General features: G+C 38.7%; 1 protein-coding gene across 1 annotated transcript in view; it reads right to left on the bottom strand.

The window, feature by feature from the left end:
* Positions 1-18,580, bottom strand: part of si:ch211-272n13.3 (ankyrin repeat domain-containing protein 26) — a 39,036-nt gene that overhangs the window by 11,367 nt on the left and 9,089 nt on the right. The window contains exons 15-33 of the mRNA XM_056272546.1: positions 18,099-18,198; positions 17,261-17,310; positions 16,570-16,645; positions 16,437-16,481; positions 16,297-16,317; positions 15,648-15,947; positions 15,489-15,566; positions 15,322-15,395; positions 13,956-14,726; positions 12,064-12,287; positions 9,008-9,205; positions 8,548-8,578; positions 7,921-8,062; positions 7,603-7,816; positions 7,305-7,488; positions 7,067-7,213; positions 5,259-6,227; positions 4,146-4,298; positions 3,761-3,936 (exon numbers count right to left, since the gene is read on the bottom strand). Coding sequence (XP_056128521.1) covers positions 3,761-3,936; positions 4,146-4,298; positions 5,259-6,227; positions 7,067-7,213; positions 7,305-7,488; positions 7,603-7,816; positions 7,921-8,062; positions 8,548-8,578; positions 9,008-9,205; positions 12,064-12,287; positions 13,956-14,726; positions 15,322-15,395; positions 15,489-15,566; positions 15,648-15,947; positions 16,297-16,317; positions 16,437-16,481; positions 16,570-16,645; positions 17,261-17,310; positions 18,099-18,198 — 3,953 coding nt within the window. The remainder of the gene's footprint in view (positions 1-3,760; positions 3,937-4,145; positions 4,299-5,258; positions 6,228-7,066; positions 7,214-7,304; positions 7,489-7,602; positions 7,817-7,920; positions 8,063-8,547; positions 8,579-9,007; positions 9,206-12,063; positions 12,288-13,955; positions 14,727-15,321; positions 15,396-15,488; positions 15,567-15,647; positions 15,948-16,296; positions 16,318-16,436; positions 16,482-16,569; positions 16,646-17,260; positions 17,311-18,098; positions 18,199-18,580) is intronic.

Genomic DNA, 18,580 nt, shown 5'->3' with positions numbered 1-18,580 from the left:
CTTAATAATATGCTATAAATTACATAACTGAAATATTTAAAAAATATATTAATATAATATTTAAATAGTAATTTATTGCATAATATTATTATTAAATATAAATAAGAATAAATATGAATATACAGTATATATATACTGTATATATATATACATAATCAATTTATATTAATGTCCTATACTATTCATATACAGTAACTTTATGTAATAAAATTACACAATATGTAAATGCTATTATAAATATATTCTTATTTATATAACATTCATATTTAATAACTTAATATTACGCAATAAATTACTATATAAATAAGTATATATATATATATATACACACACATTCATATAATATTTATATTATTTCATATAATATTCATATATGATAACTTTAAATTGTACAATAAATCAACATTATTTAAACTTAAATCATGTATTATGTTGAAGTTCCAAATAAAGTGACTGTTCTCTGCAGACCCAGTTGACACTGATTAAGGCCCCGATCACACCAAACGCGTTTTTTGCAGTGAGAGGCGCTTTTTTGAATTGTTTTCCTATGGCAGTGAGCGTTTTGCGCGCTGTTTTTGCGCCCCAGGCGCCTTGTGTTTTACCGCCTGCTGTGGCGCGTTTTTTCCACTGTCCAATCGAATGAATGGAAAGGCGGGCCTTCCGTTGTAGTGATGAAAGCTACAGTTGCTTTGAACGCCCGGAGAGTGCGATGATGGAGGAGAAACGTGTGGTGCTCTAGAGGGTTACCAGGAGCTTAACGACTTCACGAACCGTAACTACCACAAAGTTAACAGAAAGTAAATAAAGTTAAAGGCACACTGTGGAACTTTTCAACCTTTATAATATATTACCAAAACCCATTGAGATGGAACATCGACTTACAATAGGTTGAATGACACGTCTGCCGAAGCCTGAAGGTGTCTGTATCGCTTTTACTAGCACTATGTAACTTCGGGTTTCGGGTAGGAACCAGAGCACAAAAAGAACTACAAAATTCGACCGCTTTACGGCATACGTCACTTCCCCCACCACCCCCACTTCCTCAAATTCTAACGTGAGAGCTCAACTCGCGTTTGATTGCAGGCGTCTGTATGTTGTCGTCATGGCTGAATCAACAGCTACTCGGAAGAAAGCGAAGAAAGCAAAGATTTTGTCAGAGGAGACCAATAAAAGAAAAAGGGAGAGTTATAAACTAAAAGCAAGGACGAGAATAAACATTGGTCAAGCGTTCCCTCGCTGGCGTGCGACAAAGGAGGATGAGGGATTCCCGACCGATGCTGACCTGGCCGTCATGCTTTTGGACTAGTAAGTTAAATATTAGAGCCCGACCGATATGGATTTTTGGGGGCCGATGCCGATACCGATATTAGGGAGTAAAAAAAGCCCGATACCGATATATCGGCCGATATTATTTATGTGTATATTATAATACAGTAGCAATATTATTTATGTGTATTATAGTACAGTATACCAGTCAAAAGTTTGGACACTTTCCTATTGATGTGTACAAACTTTTGATGGGTACTTTACACAGTATAAACAGAATAAATATATTTTATAAACACGTTTTGCAATGATCACTCAAATGTGGTAATCAAACACTTGTGTGACACAGATATGTAATGGAGGCAGGGGGAATGATAGAATGAGAATTATACAGCTGAGCTGTAACCAAACTAGTTTGCATTGCATGTTATATTATATTATATTATATTCTAAATACTGTTGCATAATCTTCACTAACGACTTTGTCTTTTAATTTAGTCATAACTTGTATCAATAAATATATAAAAAGTGTCACTGACAAAACATTATTATCTTCTATTTTTACTCTTAATTCCTCTAATCTCTACCAATGGAGGAATAACTCAGATCTTTTTACTAAAGTAAAATGAATAATATCATAATGAAAACGTTTTTAATTACATATGTACAGTACTTTTATACTATTTTAAATAAGCAAAATGTACTAAACGTGAAACTAGGCTAGTCTTAATGCAAAATGGCCCTATATAAAGTGTTATAATTATATAAATTATTGGAATATTGCTTGATGTTGTAACGTAGCGTTATCAGGCAGAATGAGCTTTAACACGGTGTCTACACCGGACGCGGCCGTTATTGCTCGCGTCGCAACAGCTGTTTACCCGAGACAACGCAGAATCAGTTTACTGTCGGAGATCGCTCGCGCCACGCATTTTAATCAATGTTTCATCAACCAATTGCCTTAATAAATAAGAAGTAGGCCTAAATATAGCAGACAATATAATCAGGACTTCTCAGCTGCGCGCTTGCAATAGTCACAAGCTCACACAATACGTGACAGAGGCTCGTAGCAGAGAAATCAATTCTGTGAATTACACTGCGCAAATCACAACTACCCACCGGATGAAGAAGGGTTGGCTCTCAGTCTCCACAGGCTACATAAAATATTCATTTTATTTTATTTTATTTTTCGTGTTCGCATTTATGAGGAAAAAACCATGATGTTACAGACGCGACAGTTCAGCACTACGGACGTGAGCGCTCTGAAAGCGGCACTAAAATATGCTTTGAAACTTTCACATAGACATCAAACAGAAAGCACAAAACCTTTCGTTTCAAAGTGAATTTCGTTTTGTATTAATTGTATCTTAATTTTAATCAATGTTTCATCAACCATTTGTCTGGATTTAATTTATAAGAAGTAAATATAGCAGACGATAGATAATCTCGACACGGAGGCGCCTGCGGGTGAACTGGAGCTCGTCTCATGAACCGAAACTCAGCGTATAGACCTGAGAATTGAAATATATCTATATTGAAATGTCTACTTTTAAACAGAACAATTCAAAACGAAAGACAGACAGACTCATGTAATCGTATGAAATGTGCATTTCTCTCTGGCGCGCGTTAACTGAAGATCGCGAGTCAGCATCGTCAACTTCATCTTTGGCTGACACTGACTGAAAACACTTGTTTATTAATAAACAATTAAAATGTCTCCTTGCTATATTTGTTGTATTCATAATCATTACTTTTGCCAGTTCTTGTGACAGCTTTTAGGTGCTTTATTGGTAGCGCCACCCTATGAATCACCGCACCCGCATTTTTTTAAATATTCATTTATCGGCCATTATAAATGCCGATACCGATAGTTAGGAAAATGCCTAAAATCGGCCGATAATATCGGCCCGCCGATATATCGGTCGGGCTCTATTAAATATATTGCTTGCACAATATCTCTATTTTTTCAAATTTGTTCTCTGCCTGGCCATGTTACTGATTCTATATTGTCCTCCATTTAACTTAATGTAACAAGGAATGCTAGTAGAGTAAGTTAGCGAATTATCAATCTGGTAGCTAAATGTTAGTACAAATATAAATTTTATAAATATTGGGAAAGGTTTGCATTCAGCAGACACTTTATCCTCCGATTTTGAAACGAAACAGGGCTGCAACTTAACAACTACAGGCTTTGTTTAATTTGTATGCAATTCATCCGGTAGCAGACACGGGAGGTTGACTGTTTGTTGACTTTTGCGACAATGCTGGCGCTTGTGGCCTCTAGGGGCACTAGACGTGAAAATTACAGGTCGAGCGCACCCTAGTGGCCAAAAATTCCACAGTGTGCCTTTAATAAAAGGCTGATTTGACGTTTACTTGACTGACAGGACAGCTGTTTCTGTGGTTGCCTAGCAACATAAAAAACGCAGCGACAGCTCGTTCTGTGTTTTCGAAACTGAAAAACGCGTTTGGTGTGATCGGGGCCTAACTGCACCTCTGCACCGCCTCCTCCAGCTGTCGAATGGTTTGCTCTTTGCCTGTAGAAGCAGAGAGCGCCTCCTCTAGTTTCTGAGCGGTACTGCAGACTTCTCGCTCCTTATCGTCCAGAGAGCTCTTCAGGTGGCTGATGCGTCTCTCGGCCTGGACGTACACCTCTTCAGACTCCTGCAGCTGGAATTGAACAAAAAGTATAAGAACAAACAAATCAAACAAAAAGATTGAATGGCCTACATAAGAACCTATATTCTTCATATATATATTTAATTAATGAATATGCATGCGTAAAATAACGAATGGACATATATTGTTCCTGAGACTCCAGTTACATACAGATTGTACTGTTAATGGTGGCTGGACAGTTTTCAGGAAGTAATGGGTACCTTGGCCTTCAATCGGTCCATGTCCTTGAGTGTGCGTGCCTTCTCTTCCTCGAGGTCGTTTCGGTACCGTGTGTTGACCTCCAGAGAGGCCTCACACATGGACAACTTCTTCAGACTGTCGGCCAGTTCCTGCTGCAGCTGTCGAAGAGAGGTCTGCAGAAACACAACATAGCTTCATTCTCTCATTGGATCATCTTCCTTTTACATTATATTACACTGGGTCTACACCGGATGTGTGTACCATGTTGAGAAGTTGCTGTCTACATTTCAAGTGCACATTCAGTTGACCAATGACGTTTTATTTTGTGTCGCACTCCAGAGCTATTCTGGCCATTTTCTTTTCTTTGTCTATCCAAAATAAAAAAAATCATGTTTCTTCTTGTAGATTTTTGTCATTATTGTCTTATTTGATACTTTTATATACAGCGCACTACTGTTCAAAAGTTTAGGGTCAGTAGCATCTTCTGCATTTATTTGATCGAAAATACAGTAAAAAAAACTGTTTTAAATGCCTGTTTTCTATTTGAATATATTTTAAAATGTAATTTATTCCTGTGATCAAAGCTGAATTTTCAGCATCATTACTCCAGTCTTCAGTGTCACATGATCCTTCAGAAATCATTCTAATATCTTAATATTTAGATGTTTTGCTGCTTAATATTTTTTGCGGAAACTGATGCATTTTTTTTGTGCAGGATTCTTTGGTGAATAAAAAGTTCAAAAGAACAGCATTTATTTGAAATAGAAATCTTTTGTAACATTATAAATGTTGTTGCTGTCATTTCAATTTAATGTGTCCTTGCTGAATAGAAGTATTTATTTGAATACTTCAAATAACTTTTGAATGGTGTATATATTATATTATTAATGAATTAGTATATGTATATTTTAGTCATGTAATTATGTGTAAAATTATTTTCCTATTGTAAATTAAACTATGCCAAATCAGTGTCATACCAATGAATATCTGAAAATAAAGTTGGATTTCATTGAAATGTTTTTTTTTGTGTGTTTCTGTCACTCTTCATAAAGGAAATGAATATGCATGCTGAAATAGTATGCATATTAATTGGCTTAATAAAAAAAAAAAGAAGCCAATCTCTGTTTCTCTACCTCTCTCTCAGCTTTCTCCTGCTCTAGTTTGTAGTTCTGCTCTCTCAGCTCGCCATTCGTCCTCGCCAGCTCTTTGCTTCTCTCCTCCACCAGTTGGACTCTCTCCTCTCCGTCTGCACGTAACTGGTTCAGCATTTCGGCAAAGTTTTGATGCACATCTGTTACAGCTTTGTCCTTCGCCGAGCCCTTGTTGAGTGCCTCCTCCAGCTGCTGTCGTAGCAGCGCACCCTCGCTCTGAGCCTGGGCCAGACGCTCCTGCACGGCTTCCAGTTTGGCCCCGGCACGGCTTGACATCTCCCGTTCGCTCAGTACCGTGGCCTCCTGTTCTTTGAGTTTGGCCTGGGCCTGGTCTTTCTCCCGGGCCAGAGTCTCCAACAGCACGGCCTTCTCCGCGATGGTCAGAGAGTTGCGATGACACTCGTTCTCCAGGCTGTTAGCACGCGCCTCGGCCTTGCTGAGTTTCTGGGAGAGGGACTGGATGGTGTCCCGCTGGGTGCTGGACTCAAAGATGTGTTTTTCCTGCGTACGCTGATGCTCCTCACGGTCTCGCTGGAGTGTGCGCTCTGCGTCTGTGCGGGACGCCTGACATCTCTCGGCCTCCTGTAGCGCCGCCTGCAGTCTTGCCCTGCTCGCCTCCGCCTCGGCCTCCAGTTGCTGCCTCACCTGCCTCTCGTGCTCCAGTTTAGCTGTGATCACTGAGCATTCGGCCTTCAGCGCGCCGAGCTGCCCGTTGTACTGGAACACGGTCTGGGCCAAGGCCTCCTCGCTCAGTTTCATGTCCCTGCGTGTGTCCTCCAGTCTCTCGCGTAGAGCGTCCCTCTCTTCCGCCAGTCGTGACTCTTCTTGCCGGCTGTGACACTGCGAGCGGTCCAGCTCGGCCCGAGAGCCGTTCAGCTCATCCTGAAGGGCTCGGTTTTGTTGCATCAACTCTCGCTCACGGTCCGATGCCTCAGTTAGCTGGGACATGGCCTGAGAACATCAGTAATTAACATTGACACATTTTAGCATTGTTTTAAAACGAATCCTTAAAACAGTACGTGGCTTGATTGCACTGGAGTGATTGGCTCTATAACACGGTAAGTTAATGCCTAAGTGCAGGTCATTAGGACAAAGCCTGAAAATCTGACCAATCACATGTCAGAAAACAGGATTAGAGCAGTTAGGTTACAGAGAAGATCTGCTGAATGCTATAAGTTCACTGCTTATATGTGGTAAACTTAATTCATGTTAACATATTTTATTAAATAAGGGAAGAGGGGAATTGAAATTTTAAATATGAACAGTTTTCAGATTTAGGTAGGCCTACATTGAAAATTTGTTCTCAATTATTTTCATATTCTTCATGGTTTCTTAGATGGGATGGGCTAAAAGCTGCAAAGCTATGATGTCACTGCTTATGTGATTGTAAAGCTATGATGTCACTGCATATGTGATCATAAAGATATGACCACTGATTTTGGGAATTTGTTCTCAGTTATGCTCATATTCTTTATGGTTTCTTAAATGGGATGTGCTATAAGCTGCAGAGCTATGACATCACTGCATATTTGACTGTAAAGATATGATGCCTCAGCATATGTGATTGTAAACATGATGTCAGTGCATGTATGACTGTATGATGTCACTGCATATTTGATTGTTAAGCTATGACGTCACTACACATGTGGCTATAAAGATATTACATCACTGCATATGTGACCACATGCATTTGTTATTTGCAATGAATTTACTGACTGATTTACTGACATTTCTAAATATTCCCCGACAAACACACATGAAGCCGGTAATATCTGAGGTGAGGGCGGTACCTCATTGCTCTTGTTGAGGTTTCGGAGGTTCTCCTCCTCAATGTCCTGCTGCTTACGCAGGTGGTTGTTGAGCAACTCCTCATGTAGGGCGCGAGCACTGCGCTCATGAGACAGGAGACGTTGAGACTCGTCTCTATCCTCCTCAAGCTAAACATACAAACACACACACATAGAAAACTGTTATGCGCTGGCTTTACCAGCAGGGGCCTGTAAAATCGAACAGTCTGCTGCTGTTGACCTGTTTGATGCTGTTCTTCAGGGCTCTGATCTCCAGATCCAGACTTCGGACTTTAAGCTCGGCTTTGTGGCGCTCGTCAGCCTCGGCCCGCTGCTGCTCCTCTTTCCTCTGTAGCTGCTCACGGGTCTTATTATACAGCATTAGAGCGCTCTGATGCTTTTCCTGTTCCTGTCTCAAAAGGAACCTTTTATGAGAAGAGAGAGAGAGAGAGAGAGAGAGAGAGAGAGAGAGTCAATGGCACTCTTCCAAACCCTGGTGAGCATCTGACCTCCTTCCACATGCATTGAGTTGAGCTCACTTGAGATTGTTCATGTCCGTTTCCAGCTCCAGTCTGAGATGTTCTAGGCTGGACTTGCTGCCTCTGATCTCATCCAGCAGGATCTTGAGCTCGTTGCGTTCTTGCTCCAGCTGAGAGGTTTTATCCGCCAGACGACTGTGCCTGTCTCTCTCCCTCTGGATTGTGCGCTCATACTCATGAAACATGTTTTGTAGTTTCACTACGCTCACTGAGTCTGCAGGGTGGACATAAGACAGGGTGGACATCTTCCTTTGCTGAACACCTGATTATAGGTAACCTAATAGTTTATTTGCAGCTGATTGGATCAGAGCGACTCACCCATATAGGTCGAGTCGAGCTGTTTGAAGAGCAGAGATGCGTTGCGGTATCCAGATACTGGAGTCTCCAGCTCTTCAGTGGCTGTGTCAGAAGACTGGGTGAGATCTTCAAAATCATCCGCCATCTCCAGCTCTCCAGTGCTCTGCATAGGAGACAATACAAGTCAATAAAACAATGAGTATCCTGTGTTAAAGTCACCATAATTTCAAATTTCAAAAATTTGGGGGGGAAAATTGCAGTATTTATTATAAATGATTTATCTGTGCAAATCATTTTTTAAATCCATGTGCCCTTGTAATCTTTCATCAAAATCCACTTCCTCTTGCAGCGACCTTTCTTCTCTGATGGCGTTTACTGGCGCGAATACAGGGCAATCTGTCACTCACATCAGATCGACCAATAGCAAACCACAACAATCCAATCAATGCCCCCCATGAACAAAATCAAGTCCCGCCCTACATTTATTTTTGTCCCAGAAGTTGTTTCATTAAGATATACGTCACAATAGGGAAGGAAAAACTATTTTACATTTAACAAATATTTTCCTTCTTATTCTCGAAGGTGCGTTTGGTAACCACTGTCATAAACAAACACTACAGGGGTTACCTTATCAAGAAAGAAATTCACCTGCTCTTTCTTACGCCTTGAAGACGGAGACCTGTCAGAACAGAGGGGAAAAGAAGAGAAAACATAATTTTAGACAAGATTATCTTTAATCAGTCAACAACAGTCCACCGGAGAGCAAGTTTAGTGCTCTAAAATGAAGATATAATGCAGTATTCGATTAAAAAAATGTAAATGTTATAACAATGCCCAAATGGAATCTGCACTCTTTTCATTTGTTTTCTCAATGATTGTTGGGAAAAGTTGTGGAATTTTGTTGAATGATTTACACTTCATTTTTATCATTAGCTAAAAGACATCAAATTATTCAAAATATTTTTCATATTTGGTAGAATTCTATGGGCACAGATTCTGTACAGGCTAAGTTATACTTCTAATGTTGCTGCTGCAACGCTGCAACATATAAAAATCAATATTTTATAATGAAGCTGCATTAAAAAGCATGTAAATACTGCATGTATACCTCCTGTCCTCCTCCGACAGCTCACTTAAAGTACTATCATCAAAGACAGACTCGAGGTCTCCGTTATGGCGGGTCGCAGGTCGGGAGGGTTTTCCCTGAAGCAGTGGAGCTACACAGAGATTTCTCGCTTGGCTACCTACAGTTTTCTTTTCCTCCTCCTTTTCATCTTCCTCACCATGTGGTGGTGCCCTGTCAGTACTGGAGGTACACAGATCTCAACATGAAGTTGAAATGAAAGATTTAACTAAAATAAACAAATGTCAACTTCACAGCCTCCACCCGGGAAACACCCAGAAAGAAATAGAAATATCTGATGATATCAGAAGCAAAATCAGAGAGTCAGCAAAGACCTGATGGCTATCTTTTAATTAGAATGAAACCTAATTAAAAATATAACACAATAGTTGTATACCATGGCTACAGACTTTGTTTTTGATTGCATGCATATTCATTAAAAATAGAATGAAAAAAAAAAAATCTATCGGGCTGAAAGCTCTTTACTCTTTAAGTGTCCTCAGTAATTGTTTTTCCAGTAATGTTTGAAGCTCTGTTTAAGCACACAGGGTATAAGGAATTCCAAAATAAAATAAAATAGAAGCATAGTTCTTCAATAACTATGTTTCCATCCAACTATTTGTATGCAAATATTGGGATATCGCATAAAAAAATAATAAAAAAACACTGGATGGAAACACCAAAAAACGCATAAATTCTAAAAATGTGCATAAAAAATATATGTATGTGCTCAACTGAGGCACTTTCCTTATCCGATAAGAAGACACAAACTACAATGAAAACACATTTACCTAATAAATCCCTCGATGCGCAACAAAAAAACTCTCAGAGGACATGATTGGATATCTGGACTAACCAGTGGACCAATCGCATCACGGCATCTCAAATGTTTGTTTGGTCATTCTGAAATGCCTGATCCAAAGTCTGTCTTCAGAATGATTTAGTTTAATTCCCTCCCAGAAGTGTCTCACACGATTGCGTTCCTAAACACTAGGCATCCAAACCAGGGGCGTCATGCAAGCCAAAATTCTGGGGGGGCACAATCTGAGACATTGCAATTGTTTTCTGACGGGTGATATGGATCATGTTAGGAGGGGTCAGGGGGTTTCTCCCCCTGAAAATTTTTAAATTCTGGCTGCTAAACATACCATTTCAATGCAGTTTGGGAGGGACAGAAATACCTTAACGGAGCTAGCAGCAACACTCCTCTATCTGATTCTGAGGACTAAGTTAAAGTATCTATTTTGTAAGTTTATGTAAAAGACAGGTTGATGAAAGAACTGTAAGCTCAAACTCAAAAGCTTTTGAAGTCTACTTCATTAAAGCATGTTTACACACACACTTACTGTACACTTAGGCCTACTACACATGATTTTAAAAACAGTACCATTGCAGTTTTTATGTTATGATTTTAAATTGGTATGTGACCTAAGAACGATCTTACATTAAAGGTAGCCTACATAAAGGTGCTGAGGTCTGACTTTGTGGTGCTCTGAAATTAAGTTATTTTAATATTAATATGTGATGAAGGACTTTGAAAGAAGTTTGACAGATTTCAGTGCTGAATAAGGTTAACACTACCCCGTTTATTTGAAAATGGTTAATATTTGACAGAAATGTAAAAAAGTAATCAAATCAAATGCAATATGTATAGCGATCTGTATAACAACTATGCTGTAGGGATTTGGGGGGTAGTCCTACTATGATATTAGACTACATTAAAAGATAATGAGTTTCAAACCTGAACCAAACATATTTTTTAATTCAAAGATCAAAGTCTGTCATTAGTCTTTAGTCTGCCAAAAAAAAAACCCATTAAAATCATGAACTCAAATGTCATTGTGAAAAAAAAATTGTGTTACTGTTGTAACAGTGTGTAGGCTAAATCAGACCTTTCAGGCTATAGCCTAACGCTAATAAGCCTCATGGCAAAATTATTATTACAACTAAATTGTCGGTCATTAAATAGGAAAACTAAATAATTTTGTAGATGATTTGCTTTGTGTAGGCCTAACCCGACATCAGACATTACAAGGCCCGGACGAAGTTTTTTTTTGCACACAGTGATGCGACCAATCAATCACTCCTTTAATGCTGCGTTCACACCAGACGCGAATAGCGCGTCAAATTCGCGCCTACCGCGTCTAGTTATAGCCTACGCGTGAACACTTTGAATCCATTCGCGCGTCAAGAGCAAATGACGCGCGTAAAAAAACTAAAGTTTAGACTGGCTGGCTGCCTCCACATTCACTGTCCTCGCGGCTGCGGCTGCTGCAATTGGAAGGGGCTGGCTGCAGGACGACTCAGCTTCCACGGACAGTTTTTAATATTTAATATCAAGATTTTGCTTTAGTATAATTTTCGGGACAATTAAGGCCGGTTTCGGGATTCGGGACAACAGCTTAGATTTCGGGACTGTCCCGAATTTTTTCAGGACTTCTGGTCACCCTAGGGAGGAAAAATCTGAGGGGGCACGTGCCCCCTCACTTTGAATGGGCATGACGCCACTGATCCAAACGGTCATTTCAGCCCGTTCTCATCCCAAGGCGTCATACATGTGACGCTTTGGACATTTCGTCGAAATCTTACGCACATGGCATCCTTTAGCGTCAATATGAGACGCAGAACCCAAGGCGTCATAACCGTAACCCTACCCCAGACTAAAAGCTACCCATAACAGTGCGTGTTATATTGACGCTAAAGGATGCCATGTGCGTAAGATTTCGACGAAATGTCATATGGCGTCACCTATATGACGCCAAAGGATGAGAATGTGTTGGTCATTTATGATGTACAAAAAAAGAGTGCCTTCCCTGATTGCAGAAGCTTCCATTTTTATTACAGATATTTTCCACCAATTTCCCAGGAAGTGACGCTTTTTTTCTTGAACACAAGGCTGCTTTATTTTATGCGATATTCCCATTTTGTGCATAATTTAAACTTGCAACTTTGGATGAAAGCATAGCTTATGTGATCGGATCAAAAAAAGAAATTCTCCCTTCACATTAATTCAATCTACTGTAGTAATGTGACATATATACCTTCTTGGACTTCTTGACAGATGTCTCGGTGAAACACTACCCTCTCTTCCCAAAGACCTGCCGTCAGACATCCCGTCCTGTTGAGGTTTTGGGTTCCCAGAGTTGGTGTCAGTTTTCTTCCCTTTTCCTTGGTCAAGTTCAGCTCGTCCTCTAAATCCTCCGGAATCCCATAAAGCACTGGGCTGGTGTTCTCCCCTCATAACATCGGTCTGTTCCTTACCACCCTAAACAGAAGATATTAAGGAAAGACAATTCTAGATTTAAACCCACTTCTGGGAAATGTTAATGCATCAATCGATTTAGCCAATTGATCATGCAAAACATTCATATACAGTCACATACAAGACAAAACTCAGCAAAAACACCACACAATACAGCATGTCTTCTTTTCTTATTTAAAAAGAAGCGCAAGCAACATAAAAACACTTCAAGCCAACATCAACGGAGAAGTTCCGACCACAGAGGGTTAAAAACGGTGGTTGAAAACTCATCAGTTGAGACACATCATAAAAACACACACTACCACTAGTATGACAGATCTTCAGGAAGATGAGGAGAGATCTTCAGACAGCTGAAGGAAACCATCCTTGGCACACATGCACACGACAGATGAGGTGTGAACTGACGCCCATTTGTGGCTTCAAGTAAATCATTTGACACCAGTGCATAAAATTAACTGATAAATATTTAATAGAGTGACAGACTGAATTCAAGACAAGTGCTGGTCAGGTCACACACTGACATCTTACAAACGTTAAGACAGACACAGGACAAGATGGAACAAGGGACCCCGTGAAATCAAGCTTTGTAGCCCATGTCTTTTAGCATAGTACTAACAGTTGAATCATTAATTGACTAATTTGCCAATGTAGCAGCATTGTCTAAAATGTTTATTGCTGCACAATGTGATCTCGAATTGTTGCACTACGAACATTACGAACACAGCACAAATTAGGATTTGCTAGGATGTGGTGCAAATTAAAAGGTGGCTTTTATAAATATAAAAAAACGAATAAAACTGCACCTAAATATTGAAAAATAAAAATAAAAGCCAATTTAAAATAAATTACTAACTCAACATTCAAAACACTATAGGCCTAATGTTATATAAATAATACTAAAATAATACAGATTTCATGGGGTCTTAAAATGCATGAAGAATGCAAATGATATGAAAACACTGGAATGAGTAGAAATGCTAGTATAAAAAACGCTGACAAGACAATAGCTCTGTTTCAAAGACTAGCGTGCTGCCTTGCTTAATATATAGCCTCCTGCCTTCTAAGGCACAATGCTAACCATCGTGAAATCTCACAAATGACTGATTTGAAGGATTTATATAGGCAACAAGTTCAGTTCTATATAAAATGTGAATATTTACAAATTTACAATTACAACATTTAAATGTTTTCCTATGTGAATGTGTTAAAAGCATCACGCTAAATGCAATGCATCGCCCGATTTGCACCATAATCACATATTTACAGATACAGTGTCAACTTAAAGACAGATAAGCTTTGGTAAAACAATGCATCTCTGAAAGCAGCATTTCAAACAGCCATTGTCTTTTTGATGCCTTAAAATGCTGTCTAAGTAGGCAGCTCACTAGGTTTGGAACAGAGCTAATGATTAGCATAACCAGAGATAGGGAAGAGTTGTGTAATTTGGCTGGTCAGAGTCGGGTCAGTATTATAAGATGACAGAACAGACGGCTCTGTTTTTGAAGCTGGAGCTTTTCCCCGGAGCTTATAGACCTCATATTTTGAGTTTACATGAATGAAGAACAAGAAGACAGAAGCCAAGCTGAAAGTCTTCATTTGTTATAATGATTTGGTTTATCTAAGACTTTGTTTATCTAATTTGTTTATCTGAGACTCCTCCCGGGGTCCTACCTCAAGTGTGGACTTCCACGGGCCCTCGTCAACCTCATCGGAGTCAGAAGAAAGCACTTCTAGAATTTTAGGTGGGACTTTCAGGTCATTCTCAGCAAGTAATGGGGGTCTGTAAGGTTCTTCAAGTTCTTCTTCTACACCAAATCCAGATTCTTGTTGATAGTTTTCTTTGCTTTCACTATTAGCTCCCTCGTTATCATCAGTGCCATCTTCTTGGTTCTCTAGCTTCTGGGCCTCATACGTAAGGGATTCTGGGATGATTTGAGGGTTGTGTTGATCACTGGGAAGCTCTGCATCGCTGACCTCAACACTAACCGTGCGGTGGACGCTTTCGGACTGTGAGTCCTCCAGACCTGACTCTCTTTGCTCAGGGATGGGCAAAAGTATGGCACTTCTCGCCCGGGCGGTGGGCCGCACTATTGGCTCTCCCTCTTCCTCACTGGAATCATCCTCATCCGCTTCCTTTTCCACCTCTTTTATTTCCTCTTCATCTTTCTGATGTGCTTGTTTCCATTCCTGCTCCAAAAGGTCACCCGGTTCCTTGTGCTCCAGTTCTCCGAACTTCTCTTTTAGTTCAGCAGCCACATTTTTGTATTGGGACTTGGTCTCCTTTTTTTCGGTCTCCACCCAGATTTTCTCATAGCGTTCCTCCCAGAGAATCTCATCAGTTTTCTCATCTTGTTCGTCCTCTCTAGGAGAGGTTGGGAGCTTCAACGGTTCATTAGATGGCTTATTTATGTTTACAGAAGACGTTTGTAATGCCTCTCTTGCCTTTATTTGCATAATTGGACAAAAGAATAGAATTAACAATGAAAAACTAAAACAAGTCTGGTTGACAAGGACTTCAGACCAAACTTAGGACACAAGCACGTGACTCATGCCAACATTTAAAACTGTATCACTGTCACAAACACCACTTTTAACTAAAATATTGCACAAAGGAAGCACATGGTGACATTAAAAACCAAATCCACTGAAGACAAAAAACACATCACTGTAGTTTCCAATTATAGCTAAGGCAAAAAACGGTGCTTTCAACAATTACAGGAGAGTTTTCCAATTTTAAATAAATTAATAAAATTATAAAAATTAAAACCAGATTAAGCTTTTGTTTTCATTCAACTGCAAAGTACTCGCTATATAAAATTTAATTATTCGTTTTTAATTTATTTTTAGCGAGTACTTTGCAGACAATTTTCACTGTGAAAATTAAAATCATTTAAAAAATAAATATTTTGGCACATAGTTTGCAGATATTTTCAATAATGCAATGCTTAACCAGGCTTTCAGTTTTATTTACCGGTATTCATTTATTTAAAATTGGCAGAAATTCTTCCATAGAGTTTGTTAAATGAATTACGCCCACCTGATCTGCATTTTCACTTGCGTCAGAACTGTTTTCACTCTCATCATCTTCAGCTTTGGGTTCCTGCTGATGAACTGAAGAGAAATTCAGACACATTACTATACAATATAAAACAGTGAACAGTGTATTGAACCCTGAACGTTCATCTTTACATTAAAGAGATTTACCTGCGTTAGGCTCAGTGACGTTTGGCAGTGAATTTGTTGTCTTGGCTGGACTGGAGGTGTCTGTATCCCAGTCTGATTGTGTGTATCAATAAACCATTTACTCAGAAATTCACCAGAAATGTTGATATGTTTCATTATCATAAAGATTTCTAGTTTCACCTTCGCTCTCTGGCCTCTGATTCGAGTCCAAGCGCAGTCGTGGCAGTGGTCGTGGCTTTGAGCTGCCGTTTGGATTGAGAGATCGTGGACTAGGAAGAGGTTGTGTGCTTGAGGTTGTGGGTTTGTTTTTCTCTGGACTGGCTTCTTCATGTTCCCTGGTGTCCACTACCTGCTGCTGGGGTGTTACGGGTAATGCAGAAGCTGCAGGGCTTTCGAAGACCGGTTCCTCCTCCAGCTTATGAACTGGGAAGTTCTTACTGGCCTTACTTGTGGTGCTGGCAGAGTCCCAGTCTGACGCATCTATGAGAGGAAGTGAAAAATGCAAATTGCAAACCCAAAAGAGACCATCTTCACTGCCAGTGTGGAGCTGAAGACTTTTCATTGACACTCTCACTGGAGATCTTTCAAAATAAGCAGATTCACAAAAACTATTTTTTTTTTTTTTATTAAATATGTATTTATTTTTAGAGATTTTGCCATTTGACAGAAGATGGAAAAGACCAGGGAAATGGGAAAATGGCAAGCTGAACTGAAACTTTTGCTGTTCACAGTATATGCACTAACTGCTAGGCCACGGCTCTGATATTAGCAAGCATCAGCAGAACTATAAATGTCCAACGAAGGTACATAGAGTGCTTGAGTATCTGACCTGGAGGGCATTGGCGATTTGCTTTTGTGTAAAATAAGACAAAAACACGAACACATCAGACATACATAACATACATTCAGCGCAAAGTTTAAAGATTGATTCAGGAATGTTTAAGTGAAGCAAAAACACATTAAGATTACCTTCAAGATCATCAGCATCCCCCAAACCAAGTTCTTCCATTAGGTCTGCAGGAACAGAGAATTTTATTCAAAAAGCCAAACTTGTTACAATATAGTTTATTTTTGTGTTAAGAAAATTCAACGATGAGATGACCTGTTTTCTTATTGGCTTCTTTTGAATCCATCAGCTTACTAAGAACAGACACTGGCTCTCTTTTGATCACTTTGGGCTGTGAAGAAAATGTTTACATTTATTATTAAATTCAAAAGTTCAAAAAATTATTATTTACTTATACATTTACATTAACATTTATGCATTTGGCAGATGCCTTTATCCAAAGGGACTTGCATTGAAGGTATCATTTATATCTATAAAATATATAGATTTGTTTTTTAAATCAATGTACTCCTGTAAATTAAATTATCTACTATTTGAACTACAGGAGTACATAAATATTTGAATATTAATATAATATATTGTATTATTAGATCATATAATATAAATAATATTAACTTATCAATATTAATATATTTAACATTGCTGGAAAGTATTGAAATCCTTTGCATTTCCACCCTTTTTCTTAAATTAATTCAGCTGACTCTACTTAACATTGAGTATCCATTCAAACTTTGTTTTGTAGAAAATTTCAGTCTTAGGTGCGGTGTGTTGTATTCTATATTTCAAAACAAAATGTATGATTAAACTTTAAATATCCCCTACTGACATGACAATATTTAGCCTTCACAATCTAATCATTAATGCATTTTACCCAAAAAACTGCATTGCAAACGTCGGTTCTTCATTCATGAATACAAATAAACTTGAACTTTAAAAGGATGCTTACTGGTATTTCAGTTTCCTTCTCTTCTACATCATCCTCGTCATTTCTTAAAACTGAAAGGCAAAAAATAAAAATATCAACTCCTCTAAAAACATATCAACGGACAAAGACAAGCCTACATGTGGCGAGTGCGCAGGCATGCACATGCAGCGATGGAGGTCTCCCATGATGCCTGTAAACTGGGGTTTGAGTTCACAAGCATTTAAAGGAAATAATTCTGCACCGTTTAGCTACAATGTTAATTTGAATGAATGAACTCATCTTGTAAACATGAGCAACAATAATGGACCCACTATAAGCAAATATTAGTTGAGCATCATGCCATGTCTTATCGCATGCCATGAATGCACAGATGACAACAGACGCATAAGACAAGAGATCAAGATCCGAGGACAAGATGCTAATGTCACGGCTGGAGACACAGCAGGGGGTTATGGGTGATGATTAATCCAGCAGGACAACAGCAAATCATGAGGCAGATCAGAATGCCTACCCATCGGCCTGCAGCCTCCTGGCTGGCCTATACTTCTCAATAAATTAACCTCCCTCCCTCCTCTTACGAAGGAGGGAACGTATAAGAAGTCTACAAAAGAATTCAATGAGATTATGAAATGCAAATCTGCAAATAACCTACACTTTGCATTATTTACCATAGCATGTAAAAACATCTGTTAAGCAGAAGCAATGGAAAATGTCAATATTCTCTGCATATTTTTAAGCATGAAATGGCTGCAGAAGGCTACACAGACAAAGCTATTATGGTATTACACTCTAAAATGCAATCATATTTTTATATAGTAAAAAAAATAAAAATAAAAGCCACTGCCAATGCCATACATACCTTCAGTGTTCTCCTCACAAATACTGGACATGGATTTAAGTGATTTGGCAGGAGTTTGTAGACCACTTGCCTGCTTTTTCCGTGGACTCTCGGAACCAGACTGTTAAGTGAAAAAAGAGAGAACATACCAGAATGAAATGCAGTCACAGATGACCTTAGGACAGGGGTTTCCAAAAAGTTTTTATTTTCTTTCTTTTTTTCAATATTACATTAATAAAACAACTATATGTGCATTGATTAAATTAATTCCTAATTTAAATAATTAAATATAATTGTTAAAATACATAATTAGTATTTAAATATAACTACAATTTATTAAATAAATATAAATTCATTTGTACGTATTATGAATTACATTCATTTTACAATTTAGTTAAATATACTTGTTAAATAATACAAGTATTCATTAAATATAACTACAATTTATTTAACTTATTTAATTGAATGTAAGAATTTTGTATACTTTTTGTTTAACTAAGTTG

The sequence above is a fragment of the Rhinichthys klamathensis genome, unplaced genomic scaffold, assembly GCF_029890125.1.
Source record: "Rhinichthys klamathensis goyatoka isolate OS25496 unplaced genomic scaffold, OSU_Roscu_1.1 h1tg000341l_1, whole genome shotgun sequence".
Lineage (NCBI taxonomy): Eukaryota > Metazoa > Chordata > Actinopteri > Cypriniformes > Leuciscidae > Rhinichthys > Rhinichthys klamathensis.
The sequence above is the reverse complement of the archived record's forward strand: the minus strand, read 5'-3'. Positions and strand labels throughout refer to the sequence as shown.